Source organism: Tachyglossus aculeatus, chromosome 25 (assembly GCF_015852505.1).
Source record: "Tachyglossus aculeatus isolate mTacAcu1 chromosome 25, mTacAcu1.pri, whole genome shotgun sequence".
In the NCBI taxonomy this organism is placed as follows: domain Eukaryota; kingdom Metazoa; phylum Chordata; class Mammalia; order Monotremata; family Tachyglossidae; genus Tachyglossus; species Tachyglossus aculeatus.
The window spans coordinates 3990988-4012868 of record NC_052090.1 but is presented as its reverse complement, the minus strand read 5'-3'; the positions used below and the strand labels follow the sequence as shown (position 1 = coordinate 4012868).

Sequence of the window (21881 nt, the reverse complement as noted above, 5' to 3'; positions counted from 1 at the left end):
AAAGTTAAAACCACGATACTTTTTTCGGTAAAATCTCCCAGTGCCAGAAAGATGAACGAAAAGACAGACTTCCTGTTAAATGGCAATTTAATTCACTCAACCAAATAAAACGAAAGTACATTATAAAATACCGCAGCCACGACTTCAGACAACTTCAATCATAAACAATAAAATGTGAGGTAGGCTAGTGAAATTCACCAAGTTTTGGCTAGGAAAATTTTTGAGTAAGAAAGTAACAACTCCGCTCCCCTTTCCAAAAAAAACACATAAAGCCATTACATAAGTTACCACGAAAGCATCTGGAGACAAAGATTTTTCATTTGATTTTTCGTTTACATTCAGTACAACCTGTGAACTGTCAGAACATGCCAGGACTCAGCATGTCTACAGGTCAAGTTTTATGCTGGCCTATTTAATACATTCACATCCCATTAATCTCCTTAGTGATGGCAAGGCTTAAAACTAACCCTAATCAAGATAACTATATGACAGTTAACAAGCCATGGCCTCCTATCCTTGTGCAATTTTATCCTTAAAACAAAAGTACCCGTGAATTTCTCAGGAATTCTCACGACTAATTGGACTCAGGTACCGCAGACTGGCCGATTTGGGGAGGGGGGAAAGTCAGGGATGTTTGAGAAAAATCGATCTGTGGGTGGTGAATGGATTTCTGGAGGGAGGAAAGGGCCAAGGATGTTATTAAATGGGCAGATGCTTAGGAAGACAACCATTTTTGTGGTTCCTCCAAGCAGCCTGGCCCTGCTGTTAGCCAGATTTCCAAGCCGAATGGAGCAACTGGGTGCTTTTGAGCCAAATTGAATTTCAGATTTTCTCCAACTCGGATGAGTGGGGTTTGACTTTGGTTTGATTCTGGTTCCTCCCCTCCACAGACTCAACAGCAACTATCAAGGTAGATCAAACACACCAAAAAAAGCAATCAGAGCCCCAATACCCCTGCCGAGAAGTCTTCCTCACGTTTGGACTGTGCCAAAGTAACCTGTCACTTGGGTCTTTTGCTTTAAAATAAAAAGTAACATCACCTTGCCATATTGCACCGATAAGAGTTCACTTTGGCAGCAACAAACTCAAACCAGCAGCCCTGGCACCATTGCAATCCATTCGCAGCGAACCAAAAAAACCTTTTCTCTTGGGCCAGAAATTCTGTGCCAAGAGGATCTGAAAGGACAGGTAAGGCGAATCCTCTCTGAAGGACAATGAAAAGCGATCGCCTGTTCAAACGAAATTGCTCTTTTGAAATGCGGCACGTTTACAGCACTTAATTAGCGTTTTCCCTCATCCCACAAATCCATTAGCTGTAAACATCTCATTATTACGTGCTAATAGGGAGCTGATGGGAATGCAGGCTCCTGGGGGGTTCCAGGTAAATAAAAGATTCAGCAACCTAATTTTACAAAATGGCACAAATGCTCATTTTTTTTTATTATTTTACCAGGTTACTAAACAGGCTGCAGGTTGTGGGGGCGGTGGGTGAGGGGGAGCTGGTAAATATAGGCGTCGTTAAACCCAAGCAGCTATTTTAAATGCTTTAACGCTCCATCACTCAAGGGTCTTTAAGATCAATTAACGCCTAATGGATTCGGCTTATTCCGGGTGATAGAATGGCAATTTTTACAAAATTACAAAAGCACCAGTTAACTCTGTTGGTGTGAGTGCACACACACCCCAACCCCCCAAAAATCCCACTAGATTTATAGGAGCCTTTCTTTCCCGGGAAGGATTATCACTGTGGTAGTCCAGTGGGTTGAAGCAGCGTGGCTCAGTGGATAGAGCCCGGGCTTTGGAGTCAGAAGTCCTGGGTTCAAATCCCGGCTCCGCCCATTGTCAGCTGTGTGACTTTGGGCAAGTCACCTCACTTCTCTGGGCCTCGGTTACCTCATTTGTAAAATGGGGGTGAAGACTGGGAGCCCCCCCGTGGGACAACCTGCTCACCTTGTAACCTCCCCGGCGCTTAGAACAGTGTTTTGCACATAGTAAGCGCTTAATAAATGCCATCGTTATTAATATTGAAGAAAAATATTTCTGGACTCACCTTCAGAACCATCAACTCTTGGCAAGTGGTTGCCTGGGGGCATTGAGAGGAAACGGTGGGCTCTGTTCATTCAATTAAGTCCGCTGTGCAAGAGATTTTGCCACCAGTAAATGGCAGGAAATAAATTACGTTGGCTCCAGTCTATACAAATTGAAAACATGACATTCCCTGATAATCTTGCTGGTGCTTTCGCACTGAATTCAGAGCCACCCAACACTGCCCGAGAGTATTTTCTAGAAGATTGGGCAAATGAGTAGCAGGTGCTCACTGCCTAGGACGCCTAATTTCACCTGTTTCCCTTAACCCCACCCTGATTTGCAACTCATCTCTGTGCCCCAACAGACACAAAACTAGCAATGAGTCCCGTGGAAAAGCTGCATGGATGCCTCCAGGTTTTAGCTCTGGATTTTCTGATTTGTTCGGGTTTAAGTAGTAAACTTTCAACTCCTGTGGAAATTTTGCCAAAGCAGTTTCAGTACATTAAAAAAAAAAAATGACAAACTTCCAACTAACACTGCACAGAGAGAGAACAAGGCTACTGTTTCTTAAATACAAGATTCTTCTACATTCATATATTCCAAACCCCTGAGTAGTACCGTACCAAAGTACAGATCTAAGCCAAACTGAGGACTCGTCATTCCTCAGGCTTAAATATTCAGTGTGTTTCGCAGCACAGGGATGAGTCTCCGATCATTTAGCCTGAACGAGGATGCTGACATGGTTTTCCCTGGCGGAGCGTGGAGAACCAGGACGCCTGCATGGACTCACTCCTGAAGCATGTGGGAAAGTCCATGAGCAGGCCGTATTTGCCTAACTTTGCTTCCATGCTGGAGATCCCAGTTGATGCTGAACCAGGGCGACCCTGGGGGAGAGCTCGCTTGGCCCACCAGTGATTGTACTTGTGTTGCCAATTTGTACTTCCCAAGCGCTTAGTACAGTGCTCTGCACATAGTAAGCGCTCAATAAATACGATTGATTGATTGATTGATTGATTGTACTTGAAAGAAAAAGAAATCCTCGACCGTCGTCCTCCTTCCCTGACTTGTCCTGTGGCCTCTCCCGACGCTTACACGTGGCGTCCCGTGAGGAAGTAGAGAGGTTTGTCGTCGCTGCTGTTGGCCGTCTGAAACTCATCCCGCAGACGGAACTGCCACTCATCTTCCAACTCCAGGCGGACTATTGTTTGACGCAGGGAGCTTCGGTCTTGACAGATGACACACAGAGTAGCACCTGCGGGGTGTGGCAGAAGTGAACCCCTTTTTTCCTCTCCTCCTCCCCATCCCACCCGCCCTACCTCCTTCCCCTCCCTACAGCACCTGTTTGTACAGATTGGTTACTCGGTCTATTTTACTTGTACAGACTTACTATTCTATTTATTTTGTTAATGATGTGAACCCACTGTTGGGTAGGGACTGTCTCTATATGTTGCTAATTTGTACTTCCCAAGCGCTTAGTACAGTGCTCTGCACACAGTAAGCGCTCAATAAATACGATTGATGATGATGATGATGATGATGATGTGCATCTGAGGCCCTACTGAGAGCTCACCTCCTCCAGGAGGCCTTCCCAGACTGAGCCCCTTCCTTCCTCTCCCCCTCGTCCCCCTCTCCATCCCCCCCATCTTACCTCCTTCCCTTCCCCACAGCACCTGGATATATGTATATATGTTTGTACATATTTATTACTCTATTTTTTAAATTTATTTTACTTGTACATATCTATTCTATTTATTTTATTTTGTTAGTATGTTTGGTTTTGTTCTCTGTCTCCCCCTTTCAGACTGTGAGCCCACTGTTGGGTAGGGACTGTCTCTATATGTTGCCAACTTGGACTTCCCAAGCGCTTAGTACAGTGCTCTGCACACAGTAAGGGCTCAATAAATACGATTGATGATGATGATGATGTATATATGTTTGTACATATTTATTACTCTATTTATTTATTTATTTTACTTGTACATATCTATTCTATTTATTTTATTTTGTTAGTATGTTTGGTTTTGTTCTCTGTCTCCCCCTTTCAGACTGTGAGCCCACTGTTGGGTAGGGATTGCCTCCACGTGTTGCCAACTTGTACTTCCCAAGCGCTTAGTACAGTGCTCTGCACATAGTAAGCGCTCAATAAATACGATTGATGATGATGATGATGATCTGACTTTATTTCTATTTATTCTGATGACACCTGTCCACATGTTTTGTTGTCTGTCTCCCCCTTCTAGACTGTGAGCCCTTTGTTGGGTAGGGAACATCTCTGTCCCTACCAACTTGTACTTCCCAAGCGCTTAGTACAGTGCTCTGCACACGGTAAGCGCTCAATAAATATGATTGAATGAATGAATGAATGAATGAAGTGCAAGCTTTTACATAACAGAGAAAAGCATGAAGAGCAGCGTGGCCTAAGTGGATAGGCCTAGGGGTCATGAGGACCTGATTTCTAATCCCGGCCCCACCACTTGTCTTCTGTGTGACCTTGGGTAAGTCACTTCCCTTCTCTGTGCTTCAGGGTTGAAGACAGTGAGCCCCATGCGGGACATGGATTGTGTCCAACCTGATTTGCTTGTACCCACCGGAGCTCTTTGTACAGTGCCTGGCATAGTGCTTAACTTAGAGAAGCAGCGTGGCTCAGTGGAAAGAGCCCGGGCTTGGGAGTCAGAGGTCATGGGTTCAAATCCCGGCTCCGCCACATGTCTGCTGTGTGACATTGGGCAAGTCACTTCACTTCTCTGAGCCTCAGTTCCCTCATCTGTAAAATGGGGATGAAGACTGTGAGCCCCACGTGGGATAACCTGATCACCTTGTATCCCCAAGTGCTTAGAAAGGTGCTTTGCACATAGTAAGCGCTTAACAAATGCCATTATTATTATTATTATTATTATTAAGCCAGAGGTCATGGGTTCAAATCCCAGCTCCACCACATGTCTGCTGTGTGACATTGGGCAAGTCACTTCACTTCTCTGAGCCTCAGTTACCTCATCTGTAAAATGGGGATGAAGACTGTGAGCCCCACGTGGGATAACCTGATCACCTTGTATCCCCAAGCGCTTAGAAAGGTGCTTTGCACATAGTAAGTGCTTAACAAATGCCATAATTATTATTATTATTATTAAGTCAGAGGTCGTGGGTTCTAATCAAGTCACTTAACTTCTCTGTGAATGTTACCTCATCTGTAAAATGGACATGAAGACTGGGTGCCCCACGAGGGACAACCTGATTACCTTGTATCTACACCAGCGCTTAGAACAGTGCTTGGCAAATAGTAAGCATTTAACAAATACCAACATTATTATTATTATTATTAACAATTACCATAAAAACAAAAGCCTCACCTCCTTATAATAATAATGGCATTTATTAAGCGTTTACTATGTGCAAAGCACTGTTTTTTTATAATGGCATTTATTAAGTGCTTACTATGTGCAAAGCACTGGTTTTTATAATATTTATTAAGCGCTTACTATGTGCAAAGCACTGTTTTTTTATAATGGCATTTACTAAGTGCTTACTATGTGCAAAGCACTGTTTTTTGATAATATTTATTAAGTGCTTACTATGTGCAAACTGTTCTAAGCGCTGAGCACTGTTCTAAGCGCTGACCCACCAGGCTCATTCCCTCACAAAAAAGAAATGGCAGGCTCAGGCTCTGAGCTAACTATCTGGACACCCCTGTCCAGGTTGGCTGTCAGGATTCCTTCTGCTCTTCAACAACATGAGCCTCTAGATTTTTTATCCTTGACTCCAAGATAACAACAATAATTGTGGCATTCGATAAGTTCCAATTAGGTGCCATTCATTCAATCATATTTATTGAGCGTTTACTGTGTGCAGAGCACTGTACTAAGCGCTTGGGAAGTACAAGTCGGCAACGTATAGAGACGGTCCCTATCCAACAACGGGCTCACAGTCTAGAAGGGGGAGACAGACAACAAAACAAAACATGCCAGGCACTGACCTAGATACGATCGGATCAGACACAGTGCCTATCAGTCCATCAATGGTATTTATTAAGAGTTTGTGATGTGCAGAGCACTGTACTAAACACTTGGGAGAGCTCAGTACAATAGAGTTGGTAGATACAATCTCTGCCTCCAAGGAGCTTGCAGTCTAGAGGGGAGGCAGACATCAAACGAGGAGAAATGGCAGGCAGATTTTTTAAAAATTGTATTGAAGTGCTTAATATATGCCAGGTGCTGGGATAGACAGAAGATCATGAGGTTGGACACAGTACCTGTCCCACACGGAACTCACAGGCTTAATCCCCATTTTACAGTTGAGGTAACTGAGGCACAGAGAAGTACAGTTACTTGCCCAAGGTCACACAGCAGACAAATGGCGGAACTGGGATTAGAACTCGGGACCTTCTAGTTCCCAGGCCCATGTTCTATCCATTAGGCCGCACTTCTTTTCACGTATATATGAAAGATGTGTACTTCCCAAGTGCTTGGTCCAGTGCTCTGCACACAGTAAGCGCTCAATAAATACGATTGAATGACTGAATGTGTGTATAACTAAGTGCTGCAGGGCTAAGGGGGGGTTGTATATCAAATGCTTAAAGGGAAACAGATTCAAGTGCAAAGGTGATACAGAAGGAAGAGCCAGTAGCCCATAAGACAATAGAGAAATCAGATTACCTTTAAGGAACTTGAATTTCTTAAGAAGCTCAGCGCCTACAAAAGAGTCGCAGAGGTACAAGAGGAGTCCACTAAACACCACTCCCTCAGAGTTGACATTGATGGAATGCGGTCTGGAGCTTACGTAGCATATGGCCACCTACAACCACAAGCAAAGAAGCCATTCACCAGGTTACGATCAGCTTTTCCAAAGAAAAAAGAAGAAACCAAGCAAACAGACCCCAAGACTTAGATGGTCTTCAAAGAAAGCACAGTGACCCTTGGAAAACTGGCAAGATGGAATCTGTGGTATCATCACCGGTTACAACTGTAACAATAGCAATAAAACAGTTGTAGCAATAGCAATAAATCAGCACTATACCCTATTCTTGGTTAAATAGCGAGCCACTTAGCAGACTGCAATAGTTGCAGAGCAAATTGGCTCAATTTTTAAAAATGAGCATAAGTTTTTCACATGCAAGACTCCATGCAATTTGATGTTCTCTTTTTGACTGTGAGCCCACTGTTGGGTAGGGACTGTCTCTATATGTTGCCAACTTGGACTTCCCAAGCGCTTAGTACAGTGCTCTGCACACAGTAAGCGCTCAATAAATATGATTGATTGATTGATTCTCTGGCTCCAATGTGATGTTCTCTGGCTCTGCCAGCCCAGAACCCTGTCTCCAATGGGGATCTGGGGCATTCTGAGGAACCATATGCCAGTTATTTCATTCATTCATTCATTCATGCATCCATCCATCCATCCATCCATCCACTCGTTCAACCGTATTTATTGAGCACCTTCTGAGTGCAGAGCACTCTACTAAGTGATTGGGAGAGCAGGATGCAACAATAAACAGACACCTTCCCTCCCACCACGTCTCCCTGAATCTGTTTTGGAATGGACCAGTGAATTCCTTGAGCTCTCCGCTCTCCATCCTGGATCCATTCCAGGGACCCAATAGGGATAACAATCCTCCAGACCATAAACTCATTTTGGGCCGGGAATGTCTCTATTTATTGTTATACTGTACTCCCCCAAGCCCTAGGACAGTGCTCTGCACACAGTAAGGACTCGATAAATATAATTCTGGTGTTAGCCCATTTCCAAGAGGAGGGAGACAACAGTGACAGGCTGTCACTGTTCAGGGAAGACTCAGACTTGGGACATTTATATCTCTGCAGTGGCTACAAGCTGGACCCTGCCCGGAAAGGAGATATGTGAAAAGGGATGAGTCCTAGAGGGACTTTTCAAGTTATAGGTCAGTTATGATAGTTATAATAATAATAATACTAATAATGATGGCATTTGTTAAGCGCTTACTATGTGCGGAGCACTGTTCTATGTGCTGGGGGGGGGATAAAAGGTGATCAGTTTGTCCCACGTGGGGCTCACAGTCTTAATCCCCATTTTACAGATGAGGTAACTGAGGCTCAGAGAAGTTAAGTGACTTGAGGAGGTGGATCCATGACCCCCCCCTCCTCTTATTAATAATAATAATTGTGGTATTTGTTAAGCATTCACTGTGTGCCAGTCACTGTACTATGTGCTGGGGTGGATACTCTCCCCCTTCTAGACTGTGAGCCCATTGTTGGGTCGGGACTGTCTCTATATGTTGCCAACTTCTACTTCCCAAGCGCTTAGTACAGTGCTCTGCACACCGTAAGCGCTCGATAAATACGATTGAATGGATGAATGAATACAAGCAAATCGCGTTGGACCCAGTCCCTTTCCCACATGGGGCTCAGGGTCTCAATCCTCATTTTACAGATGAGGTAACTGAGACCCAGAGAAGTGAAGTGACTTGCCCAAGGTCACACAGCAGACAGGGGCAGAGGCGGGATTAGAACCCCTGACCTTCTGACCCCCAAGCCCGTGCTCTCTTCACTAATGCCATGCTGCTTCTTTTTGGCTCCACGGCTTATCCTACCTTCTCTTTCCCTCCCCTCCCTCTCATTCCCCCTCCTCGCCCACCCTCGCTCCTCCCGGTTGTTTCTGGGTAGCTCCATCCCATTGCCAGGCCAGCCGGGTCCCCGCGGGGATTCCGGTCACCTTCCCGGTTGCCGACGATCCCGGATAACAGACACACTTCCCAACCAGGGGACAGCCCTCCTGGCTCCCAGGCTTTCCAAGGGGCCGGGAGACCGGCCCGTCCTGTCTGTCCAGGGAGGCGACTCCTCTCACCTTGACGAGGCCCCTTACCTCCGGTCCGATGTTCAGGTAGCAGTCGATGGCCAGCACGGGGCTTCTGAGGTTGTGGATGGCCTTGGGGAAGAGTTTGTAGGTGGCGTGCTGAAGGAACTTCTCCAGGAGAAACTGAGCTGGGGCCGCCAGCAGTGTGTGCTCGCTGTCCGGGGCACAGACGTATTGTACAGGCAAGACGGGTGCCAGGCTCTCCGTCACCTGTGAGCAGATCCAGTGACATTGTTTTTAGGTCCTATGGTGGACCTCCTGTCCTGCCTGCCTTATAAGAAGCTCAGCAGAGGGGACTGGGAGAACACAGTCCGGGCCCAGAGGAGCTCTTGGATTTGAGGAGAAAAGAAACGGACAAAATCCCCGCACGTCCGGAACCAGACATCCCAAAAAAAACAAGGGAATCAGTGGTAAGAGTGCTCTGAGGAGGCCCTTCTGTGATGTCAAAATTTCCTATATCAAAACCTACTCTGACTCTCACCCATTCCTCAGTCCTCCAGGAACAGGTTTCTGGTTGAGGTTTGTCTGGACTGCCAAGCAGAGAAAACCCATAGAAAGGACGTTTCCAAGATCTCCTTTGCCTCATGGCCTCTAAAATTCTGATGAAGGGACTTATTAGTCTCTAAAGAACCAAGTTTCAGAGGCCTGTAGGACAGTGGGCCTGGGGTCTCCTCACCAGCCCAGCAGCCCTGTTTCCTGGGGTACCGAATGGCTCCAGAAAATCCAGTTTTGCCCGACATCAAACACCCCAGAAGACCTTTCCCCACGGGCCACCAGCACGCTGTCCTCAGCCCACCATGCTTACCACGATTTTGGGTTTAATGGCGAAGTCCCTTTGCCCTCCGACCTGGACGTGTTTCTTCATGAGGCTGAAGTTATTGAAGCGGCAGATAAGCAGGCCACTGCTGTTGGTCCTCAGGTTGAAATCGACATCTTCGCAAAAGTACCTAAGCGTGAATCAACCGAAATCCAATTCTGAGAGTCCGGCAGTCAGCCGGCCCATTGGGCCAACATCAGAGGACCGGGCTGGTGGAATCGGGAAATAGTTTAACATAGAGACCACCCCTTTCCCCCCCAACAACCTCGGCCTAAGACCGCGGCTAATCCGTAACAGGCCCTGGGAGTTGGGAATATGCAGGGCAGTGTGTTCACCTCTGCTCCTGCAAGTGGAATTTCAGTGTGACTTGTCTCCCACATCTCTCCCTCTGCCCCCCAGGGCACCCCATCTTGTTCTTCCTCCTACTCTCTCCGCAGCCATGATGGCGGAAGCGTGGATGCCCTGGTTGGGACAGGGCCGGAACATGGGTGGCCCCCAACCCAACATTCCTCCCTCTATGGAAAGATGTTCTTCTCTGGCACTGGGGCAGGAGGAAAAGGCAGGTGTTTTCCACTGGAGGTGTTTTCCACTGGGACGCCGAGACTGACAGGAGCTCTGGGCCCAGACTTTGAGAGAGAATCCCCAGCCCTAGGGGCCCCCAGGTAAAATAAATACACCCCAAAACCCACCTCTGCCCACCTCTCCTGTGGATTGAGGCCTAGGGAGGGGAAGGAGAGGGTGCCACAGCAGAGCCAGGGATGAGGAAGGGAATGATCCGCCTCCAGCTCCAGTAAGCCCACCCGGCCGGCCACCGGCCGTGGACAAATCTCTCGCTGCAGGCTGGGGAGCCGACCCCAGCGCTAAAATTGCTACTATTAATTCCCGAGGAGGCTTAAGGAAAGAGAGGCAGCCCCTCACTCCTGACTTAAGGAAGACAAGGGTGAAGGCTTGGGGGACCCCTCTGGTTTTCAGATTTTTTGTGAAGTGAGCAGAGCACTGCCTCACACCCTCACGGACTAACTGTGGGCAAGACTGGGCAGCCAGAGTGGGCGATGGAAAGGCCGCCATTCAGCGATAAAAGCCCCAGAGAGCTTGATCTGCCAGGCATCTACGTGCCACACAAGCCCGGCCGGGCGGGCTACCCCCGGTAGGCTAATGCGACTAAAGAAAACAGGCATGGGTAACGCAGGTGGGTCTCAGAGGGTGACCACCCACCCCTACCTGTTCAGGTCATACTGCACATTCTGGGTCAAGTCTATGTTGAGGAGAATAAAGTCGTGCACGTGGCATCTGGAGAAGGGGGCCTTCACGTTTCGAGGTTTCATCTTGCTGTGCCACTTCTGAATTCCCAGGATGGCGTAGTGGACAATTTTGGGGGTGGCTTCCATGTGCTGCAGCACGCTTTTCAGGGAAACGTTCTTACTGGCAATACCAGGGTCCGCGGACTGGCTGTGAGATTTATAGTTGGTCAGCAGAGAAGGCACAGCACTAATAATGATGATAACAATAGTAACAACAATAATAATAATGATAACTGTGGGACTTGTTAAATGTATACTGTGAGCAAGCATTGTCCTAAGCGCCGGTAAGACACAGTCTCTGTCCCACATGGGGCTCACAGTCTAAGCAGTAGGGGGGAGAACAGGAATTCATTCATTCATTCATTCATTCAATCGTATTTATTGAGCCCTTACTGTGTGCAGAGCACTGTACTAAGCGCTTGGGAAGTACAAGTTGGCAACATATAGAGACGGTCCCTACCCAACAACGGGCTCACAGTCTAGAAGGGGGGGAGACAGAAAACAAAACAAAACATGTGGACAGGAATTGAATCTCCATTTTACAGATGAGGAATCTGAGGCACAGAGAAGTTAAATGACGTGCCCAAGGTCACACAGCAGGCAAGAGGTAGGACTTGGACTAGAAGCTAGGTCTCCTGACCCTCAGCTCTGTGCTCCTTCCATTAGGCCATTCTGCTTCTAAAATAATGATTAGATTGTGGATTATGCTAAAAAATACATTTAATAGTAACAATGCGGGTATTTGTTAAGCACTTGCTATGTGCCAAGCGCTGGGGTGGGTACAAGGTTAGCAGATTGCCCCACGTGGTGCCTGCAGTCTTAATCCCCATTTTACAGATGAGGTAACTGAGGTACAGAGAAGTCAAGTGACTTGCCCAAAGTCACACAGCAGACAAGTGGTAGAGCCAGGATTGTTCATTCATTCCTTCATTCACTCAATCGTATTTATTGAGCGCTTACTGTGTGCAGAGAACTGTACTAAGCGCTTGGGAAGTACAAGTTGGCAACATATAGAGACGGTCCCTACCCAACAATGGGTTCACAGTGTAGAAGCGGGGAGACAGACAACAAAACAAAACATGTAGACAGGTGTCAAAATCGTCAGAACAAATAGCATTAAAGCTATATTCATTCATTCATTCATTCAATCGTATTTATTGAGCGCTTACTGTGTGTAGAACACTGTACTAAGCGCTTGGGAAGTACAAGTTGGCAACATATAGAGATGGTCCCTACCCAACAACGGGTTCACAGTGTAGAAGGGGGGAGACAGACAACAAAACAAAACATGTAGACAAGTGTCAAAATCGTCAGAACAAATAGAATTAAAGCTATATTCATTCATTCATTCAATCGTATTTATTGAGCACTTACTGTGTGCAGAGCACTGTACTAAGCGCTTGGGAAGTACAAGTTGGCAACATATAGAGACAACAACGGGCTCACAGTCTAGAAGCTATATGCACATTATTAACAAAATAAATAGAATAGTAAATATGTACAAGTAAAATAGAGTAATAAATCTGCACAAATATATGCAAATGCTGTGGGGAGGGGAAGGAGGTAGGGCGGGGGGGATGGGGAGGAGGAGAGGAAAAAGGGGGCTCAGTCTGGGAAGGCCTACTGGAGGAGGTGAGCTCTCAGTAGGGCTTTGAAGGGAGGAAGAGAACTAGCTTGGCGGATGGGTGGAGGGAGGGCATTCCAGGCTAAGGAGAGGACGTGGGCCGGGGGTCGATGGCGGGACAGGCGAGAACGAGGCCCGGTGAGGAGGTTAGCGGCAGAGGAGCGGAGGGTGCGCGCTGGGCTTCTACTCCAAAACGTTAGTTCTTCTGGGACTGCAGGATCATGGTCCTGCTACTCATTCATTCATTCATTCATTCATTCGATCGTATTTATTGAGCGCTTACTGTGTGCAGAGCACTGTACTAAGCGCTTGGGAAGTACAAGTTGGCAACATACAGAGACGGTCCCTACCCAACAGTGGGCTCACAGTCTAGGAGGGGGAGACAGAGAACAAAGCAAAACATATTAACAAAATAAAATAAATAGAATAAATATGTACAAATAAAATAGAGTAATAAATACATACAAACATATGTACATATATACAGGTGCTGTGGGGAAGGGAAGGAGGTAAGGCGTGGGGGATGGAGAGGGGGAGAGAAATATTATTGAGAGATCATCTCTCCCACACTATACCCATCAAAATACAGTAGGAACATGTCTAAACCTCTGCTGCCTCTCCTCAACAAATGACCAACACAGAGATGGTGATAAACTCAAAGGACAGCAAACAGCTGGCTAGTAGTAAAAATAATTATTGTATTTGTTAAGCACTTACTAAGTGCCAAACTGTATTAAACACTGGGGTGGTAGATGCAGGATATTGGAGTGCCTATCATCATCATCAATTGTATTTATTGAGCGCTTACTATGTGCAGAGCACATAGTATCACAGTGACAACCAAACAGAGTTCAAAGGCATCCAGCTGGGGCTTCAGAACTCATAGCCTTACACCCCCCTGTCTCATTTCTAGCCAGCTCGTTTCAGCCTCAGTCCCCGGACGGCACCTTTCCTGGGTCAGTGGCTTTCTTTTGCGTGCTAACAAGGGCCAGGAGCGCTGTACCACGAGGCGGAACTGGTTCCATCATCGCCCGATTAGAACCCATGACCTCTGACTTCCAAGCCTGTTCTCTTTCCACTTCTAATAATACTAATGATGGCATTTATTAAGTGCTTATTATGTGGCAAGCACTGTTCTAATGGCTGGGGTAGATACAAGGTAATCAGGGTGGCCCACCTGGGGCTCACAGTCTTCTTCCCCATTTTACAGATGAGGCAACTGAGGCAAAGGGAAGTTACGTGACTTTCCTAGAGTCAAACAGCTGATAAGTGGCAGAGCGGGGATTAGAGCCCACAACCTCCGACACCCAAGTCCGTGCTCTTTCCACTAAGCCAAGCTGCCTCTCACCCCACCCCACCCCATCGTATTTTTAAACAAAGCCCTTAGGGAAGGAATTGGAAAGTCCCAGAATCAAGGGGAGTCTTGGCTGGGACCTGAATTGGGATGAGGTCACAGGGTACTGGTTGAACTGGGAGGAGTGGCCAGAATATCACAGCCCCCAGGGGAAGCAGCGTAGCCTAGTTTGAAGAGGATGTACCTAGGAGTCTGACGTCCTGGGTCTATTCCAGCGCTTAGAACAGTGCTTTGCACATAGTAAGCTCTTAATAAATGCCATTATTATGATTATTTTTATTAATCCCGACTCTGCCACTTACCTACGGTGTGACTTTGGGTAAGTCACTTAACTTCTCTGGGTCTTTGTTCCCTCACCTGTAAAATGGGGATTTGTTACCCGTTCTCCATCCGATTTAGACCGTGAGCCCCACGTGGGACAGGGATGGTGTCTTACCTGATTATCTTGTATGTTCTATAGTGCTTGGCCCATAGTAAGCGCTTAACAAATACCACAATTATTATTATAATTAGGTGATGAGTGGCCAGCGGCCTCATGCATCAGCCTCCTCTCTGAGCTCCCATTCTCCTGTCTCTCCCCACATAAGTCTATACTTCACGCTGCTGCCCGGATCATCTTTGTGCAGAAACGCTCTGGACATGTTACTCCCCTCCTCAAAAATCTCCAGTGGCTGCCAGACAAGCAAAAACCCCGCACTCTCAGCTTCAAGGCTGTCCATCACCTCGCCCCCACCTACCTCATGTCCCTTCTTTCCTTCTCCAGCCCAGCCCGCACCCTCCGCTCCACTGCCGCTAACCTCCTCACTGTACCTCGTTCTCGCCTGTCCCGCCTTCGACCCCCGGCCCACGTCCTCCTTCTGGCCGGGAATGCCCTCCCTCCACACATCCGCCAATCTAGCTCTCTTCCTCCCTTCAAAGCCCTACTGAGAGCTCACCTCCTCCAGGAGGCCTCCCAGACTGAGCCCCCCTTTTTCCTCTCCTCCTCCCCATCCCCCCACCCTACCTCCTTCTGAAAAATCCAGGAGGCCTTCCCCACTTAAGGCCAAATCCTCCCAATGGCCATCTCAGAACTTCTGCGTCTAAGTACTTAGGCACTCACACCTGCCTGTAGCACTTCTGTACACATCAACTTGTGTACCCTACTCTTTAAGCATTTACCCAACTACATATCCATTTTCCTTTTCTTCAATCCGTACATTACTTTGGTTCCGTCTAGAGTTAGGCTCCTAAAAGGAAGGAATTATGTCTTGTAACTCCCCCTTTTTGTACTCCCTTTCCAGGGCTCAGGGCAGAGACCCACCCACAGAAGGAGCTCCTTAGATATACTGACGGAGCAGCGAATACCTTCCCCTGGAAGGCTTAGAGACAGCATTACCTGGAGTGTTCCTGCTCACTGTGGATGTTCCAAAGGACGCAGGAGTCGTCCATCACCACGATGAAGGGCCAGACGCACTGACGCTTGACCCCCAGCTCCCCCAGGCGATTTCTCTCCAGCTCTAGGTTGTGGTAGGAGAGCTCTTTGATAAGGAACCTGGCTGCACCTGGAAAAGGAGAAGACCCCCGGTACACATCCCCTCCAGCCAAGCTCAGAGAATCCACCCCCTCAGCGAAATGGCCAGAGGGCCCAGAGCCGAGTGGGAAAGTTTCCCGGAGAGGGAAAGTTCTCTCTTCTCCCAACAGGCTGCCCTAAATAAGCCCTTCTTTCCTCATCTCCCGCTCCCTTCTGTGTTGCTCTGACTGGCTTCCTTTATTTATCCCTCCCACCCCCGGCCCTGCATCACTTTCATTCATTCATTCTTTCAATCGTATTTATTGATGATGATGATGGCATTTGTTAAGCGCTTACTATGTGCAAAGCACTGTTCTAAGCGCTGGGGGAGGTTACAAGGTGATCAAGTTGTCCCACAGGGGGCTCACAGTTTTAATCCCCATTTCACAGCTGAGGTAACTGAGGCACAGAGAAGTGAAGTGACTTGCCCAAAGTCACACAGCTGACAGTTGGCAGAGCCGGGATTTGAACCCATGATCTCTGACTCCAAAGCCCGTGCTCTTTCCACTGAGCCACGCTATTGAGCGCTTACTGTGTGCCGAGCACTGTACTAAGCGCTTGGGAAGTACAAATCGGCAACAGATAGAGATGGTCCCTACCCAGCAACGGGCTCACAGTCTAGAAGAGGGAGACAGACAACAAAACAAAACAAGTAGACAGGTGTCAACACCGTCAGAATAAATAGAATTATAGCTATAGACACGTCATTCATAAAATAGAGTAATAAACATGTACAAATATACACAAGTGCTGTGGGGAGGGGAGGGAGGTTGGGCAGAGGGAGGGAGTACGAATACTTATGTCAGCTGTGTGACTTTGGGCAAGTCACTTAACTTCTCTGTGCCTCAGTTCCCTCATCTGTAAAACGGGGATTAGAACTGTGAGCCGCCCGTGGGACAACCTGATCACCTTGTATCTACCCCCAGTGCTTAAAACGGTGCTTTGCACATAGTAAGCGCTTAACAAATACCATTATTATTATGTGCCTTTTTAATTTGTTTATTTATTTTAGCATCTGTCTCTCCCTCTAAATTGTAAGCTCATTGTGGGCAGTGACCGTGTCCGTTTGCTGTTATATTGTATTCTCCCAAGTGCTAAGTACAGTGCTCTGCACACAGTAAGCACTCAATAAATATGATTGACTGATTGACTGGCTCTTCCCAGTGGGATCTGGACTGTCCCCTTGTCAAGCAGCCCATGCTGGGTCACTGGGTGGAAACTTAGAGTTAGGGGGCTGGATGAACGATCCCTAGCTATTGGAGTGTGGGTCCATGATTGATCCTCTTTCCCTAGAAGCTGTGGGTTCTAATCCCGGCTCCGCCACTTGTCTGCTGGGTGACCTTGGGCAAGTCACTTATCTGTGCTTCAGTTACCTCATCTCTAAAATGGGGATTAAAAGTGTGTGCCCCACGTGGAAAAACCTGATTACCCTGTATCTACCCCAGCGCTGAGAACAGTGCTTGGCATCTAGTAAGAGCTTAATTATTACCATTATTAATATTATCATTATTATTATCCTTATCATTATCGTTATTGTTTTAATGATAATTATCATTATTATTATTATTATTAATAAAATGCTAGCCAGCTGCATGTTAGAGCAGGACAGTCGAATCGGAAACGGAGCTCTGAAAGAGACCAGTTTCTCTAAACTGTAAACTCGTCCTCTAGACTGAAAACTCGTGGGCAGAGAGAGTGACTACCAACTCTGTTATTCTGTACTCTCCCAAGTGTTTAGTACAGTGCTCTGCACACATTAAGCACTCAAAAATGCAATTGACTGATTGACTGATTCTGGTTTCCACCGTGGAAGTGGAGTGAAATGTGTATGTTTTAGACTGTGGGACAGGGTCTGTGTCCAACCTGAGGCCTTCCCAGACTGAGACCCCTTTTTGCTCTTCTCCTCCCCACCCCCCCGCCCTACCTCCTTCCCCTCCCCATAGCACCTGTATATATGTTTGTACAGATTTATTTCTCTATTTATTTTACTTGTACATATTTACTCTTCTATATATTTTGTTAATGATGTGCATTTAGCTTTAATTCTATTTGTTCTGACGTCTTGATACCTGTCCACGTGTTTTGTTTTGTTGTCTGTCTCCCCCTTCTAGACTGTGAGCCCGTTGTTGGGTAGGGACCGTCTCTATATGTTACCGACTTGTACTTCCCAAGCGCTTAGTACAGTGCTCTGCACACAGTAAGCGCTCAATAAATATGATTGATTGATTGATTGATTCTCTGGGCCTCAGTTACCTCATCTGGAAAATGGGGATCAAGGCTGTGAGCCCCCCGTGGGACAACCTGATCACCTTGTAACCTCCCCAGTGTTTAGAACAGTGCTTTGCACATAGTAAGCACTTAATAAATGCCATCATTATTACTATTATTAAATCTCTCATCTCCCTACTCTATTTTCCCTCTCTACTGCTTTTCCCATTAGAATTAAGCAGCGTGGCTTAGTGGAAAGAGCACGGCCTTGGGAGTCAGAGGTCATGGGTTCTAATCCCAGCTCTGCCACTTGTCAGCTGTGTGACTTTGGGCAAGTCACTTAACTTTTCTGGGCCTCAGTTCCCTCAACTGTAAAATGGGGATTAAGACTGTGAGCCCCATGTGGGACAAGCTGATTAGCTTGTATCTACCCCAGTGCTTAGAACAGTGCTTGGCACATAGTAAGTGCTTAACAAATACCATTATTATTATTATTATTATTACTTGAGTCCAAGCACTTAATCACTTAGGGACTCACTCACCACCTAGCATGCGCTTTCATGCGTGCGCACACATACATGCACACACACACATATATCTTTAAACTCTATTTTTCCCCCTACCTGTAATATATTTTAATGCTGGTGACCTCTACCAGATTATAAACTCTTTGAAGGCAGGAATTATAATAATAATGATAAATAATTCTGATGCTCATTAAAAACTTCCTATGTGCCAAGCACTGTTCTAAGTGCTAGTGTAGATGCAAGTTAATTGGGTTGGACCCGTCCCCGTCCCACATGGGGCTCACAGTCTAAGTAGGAGGAAGTAGGATTTACACTTTACAGATGAGGCAACTGAGGCCCAGGGAAGTCAAGTGACCTGTCCAAGGTCACACAGCAGACAGGTGGGAGAGCTGGGATTAGAACCCAGGTCTTCTGATTCCCGGGCCTCTGCTGTTTCCATTAGGCCATACTTGATCAATTGATTGAGTTCTCTTGTCTTCTTTTTAAATCTACCCCTTCTACCCGTGCCTAAGCCCCACTTCTCCTCAGCTCCCGTTTCCTTCCGCATCACCAAGACTCGCTCCCTTTACTCTTCCCCCTTCTCCCCACCCCAAAGCACTTATGTATATATGTATACATCTATAATTCTATTTACTTATATTGATGTCTGTTTACTTGTATTGATGTCTGTCCCCCCCACCCCCAGACTGCGAGCCCATTGTGAGCAGGGATTGTCTCTCTTTATTGCTGTATTGTCCTTTCCAAGTGCTTAGTACAGTGCTCTGCAGACAGTAAATAAATCCGGTTGAATTGAAAGATTTTAAACTCTTAAAAACACTTGCTCCTTTCCTTCTTCCCTCCTCCCTTCCTCTCTGTCTAACCACTGGCTTTTGACCAAGGTGTTCAGGGCTTTCTCTCTCTAACCTATCTGCTCTCTTCACCTGCTTCTTACCAGCCTGTGGTCTTTCTTTCTCCCGAGCTCACATCCTTCCGCTGCCTCGCTCTCAACTCTCCCACGGCTGACCTGCCCTACCCGCTGCCATGGACTCCTTCCCGCTTTAAATCGGCCAGGTCACAGTTCTCCTCATCTGGAAAGCCCTTCCGAAGCCCCACCTTCTCCAAGAAGCAATTCCACCTTTCTGGATCATGTTATCCCAAGATACCCTTAGCTCTTACACGCCCTGCTTGTTTATGTGTATGTGTTTATGTGTATGACTTGCCAACTTGTACTTCCCAAGCACTTAGTACAGTGCTCTGCACACGGTAAGCGCTCAATAAATACGATTGATTGATAATAATAATTGTGGTATTTGTAAAGCACTTACTATCAATCAGTCAATCAATGGTGTTTATTCCAAGCGCTTAGTGTAGTGCTCTAGTAAGTACTCGAAAAATATGATTGATTGATTGACTGAGCGCTTACTGTGTGCAGAGCACTTTACTAAGCATTTTGGGAAAGTATAATACAACAGAGGTGGCCAAACTCCATGTACTATTATGTACCAAGCACTGTGCTAAGTGCTGGGATAGACACAGGACAGTCCAATTAGATACCAGCCCCGAACCATTTTCCCATATACTTGAGCTTGGACCGGCTGTATCTCTGTCTTCCTTCGGCTCGCACTATTTACGAATAGCTCGCGTCCGCCTGCCCCACCGCCTCCAGGAAATGTCAGCTCTTTGAGGGCAGGGACCAGGTTTTTAACTCTGTGCCGGCTCCTACGCGCTGGTAGTAGTAGTAATAGTGTCGATTAAGCGCTTGCTGTGTGCAGAGCACTGTAACTAAGCTTCGGGAGGGAGTACGCAAGTGGGAATTAGCCGCGGGGTTCAAACAGTCTGGGCCCCGACTCAGTGAACAGGGCCTTGGGTGGCCAACCGCCGGGGGCTCTTACCAACGCCGGCATTGTTGAACGTGCCAGGCAGCACCAGCATGATGTGGTTGGGCCAGTACTTGCGATATAGCGGCATTTCGTACTCTTTGACCACGAGCAGGTGAAGGTGGCTGACGCCCTCCATGGCGTGGAACAGGTTTAAAAGGCCATGTTCATGCCGCCCGCTTGAAGGAGTGAAAATGGGGCTCTTGACTGAATTCAGATTCTGCGGAGAGACAAAAAAAAGCCCAGAGCGGAGTGTTTTCGGGTCAGACGGTTGGGAAGGCCGAGCCTGCTCCGTGCTGGGGAGGAGGAGGAGGACGGGAGAGGGGAGGAGAGCCCCCCACCTTGTCCGACACCAGTGGCAGCCGCATGCTCTCCAGGTGCTTGCCCTGCTTGCTGAACACAAAGTGGCTCTCCTTGGACTTGGGGATGATGAAATGCAGCTGAACCTCTTCCCCCAGCATGGAGGACGAGAAGGTGAATGCGTGAAGCGTGGAATCTGACGCCTGCTGGGAGACAGAAGGGGGGCCGTCAGCTTGGGGTTGCCAGAGCAGCCGGGGACCCTATTCCTAGGGGCTCTGGCCCCTCGGCCACCAGACCTGCTCCCCTGGGCCTCCTGGCCCCTTGGCCATCTGACCTGCTCCCCCAGCCGCTCCCTCTTCCCTTCCCTCTGCACCTCTTCGCCTTCATCTTTCGTCCCCCACTTCAAGGCTCACCCTGCTCCCCAGAAACCACCACTACCCACAGTTGGGCAGCAGGCCAATGTCAGGAGGCAACGGAAGGCAGTGACCTATTCCATCGGGAAGTAGGGTTAGTTGGCTGGACCATCATCCTACCCAAGAAAGAGCAGTAGGGGCATGCACCAGTATGGCTTTGTGCTGTGTCTTCCCAGACAATCCCAGGACTAAAACCGCCTCACTTGAAGCATGAGGTTGCCCTGTTTTGGCTCTCAAGGGTCTTGATCATCATTGCCATCATCATCATCATCGAGAAGCAGTGTGGTTCAGTGGAAAGAGCCTGGGATTGGGAGTCAGAGGTCATGGGTTCTAATCCCAGATCTGCCACATGTCTGCTGTGTGACCTTAGGCAAGTCACTTAACTTCTCTGAGCCTCTATAAAATGGGGATTAAGACTGGGAGTCCCACGTGAGACAACCTGATCACCTTGTATCCCCCCAGTGCTTAGAACAGTGCTTTGCACATAGTAAGTGCTTAACAAATGCGATTATTACTATTATTATTATTATTATCATCAATCAATCAATCAATCGTATTTACTGAGCGCTTACTGTGTGCAGAGCACTGTACTAAGCGCTTGGGAAGTACAAGTTATCATCATCATCATCATCTTGCTATTGTTGCATCTTGCTATTTGTTAAGTGCTTCCTATGTGCCAGGCACTAAACTAGGCACTAGGGTGGATTCAAGTAAATGAGGTTGGACACAGTCCCTGTCCCACACGGGGCTCACAGTCTTAATCCCCATTTCACAGATGAGGTAACTGAGGCTCCGAGAAGTCAGGTGATTTACCCAAATTCACACACCAGACAAGTGGCAGAGCTGCGATTAGAAACCTCAACTCCCAGGCCTGGACTCTAACCACTAGACCTCGCTGCTTCTTAGCATGAAGCGAGAAGTAGTGTGGCTCAGTGGAAAGAGCCCGGGCTTTGGAGTCAGAGGTCATGGGTTCAAATCCCGGCTCCGCCACTTGTCAGCTGTGTGACTTTGGGCAAGTCACTTCACTTCTCTGTGCCTCAGTTACCTCATCTGTAAAATGGGGATTAAGACTGTGGGCCCCC

General features: G+C 47.4%; 1 protein-coding gene across 1 annotated transcript in view; it reads right to left on the bottom strand.

Annotated features, from left to right (window-relative positions):
* Positions 1-1964: 1964 nt before the first annotated feature.
* GREB1L (GREB1 like retinoic acid receptor coactivator) overlaps positions 1965-21881 on the bottom strand; it is a 142298-nt gene continuing 122381 nt past the window's right edge. The window contains exons 25-32 of the mRNA XM_038766766.1: positions 20428-20589; positions 20102-20306; positions 15322-15487; positions 10889-11116; positions 9656-9797; positions 8860-9060; positions 6678-6816; positions 1965-3280 (exon numbers count right to left, since the gene is read on the bottom strand). Coding sequence (XP_038622694.1) covers positions 3117-3280; positions 6678-6816; positions 8860-9060; positions 9656-9797; positions 10889-11116; positions 15322-15487; positions 20102-20306; positions 20428-20589 — 1407 coding nt within the window. The 3' untranslated portion in view covers positions 1965-3116. The remainder of the gene's footprint in view (positions 3281-6677; positions 6817-8859; positions 9061-9655; positions 9798-10888; positions 11117-15321; positions 15488-20101; positions 20307-20427; positions 20590-21881) is intronic.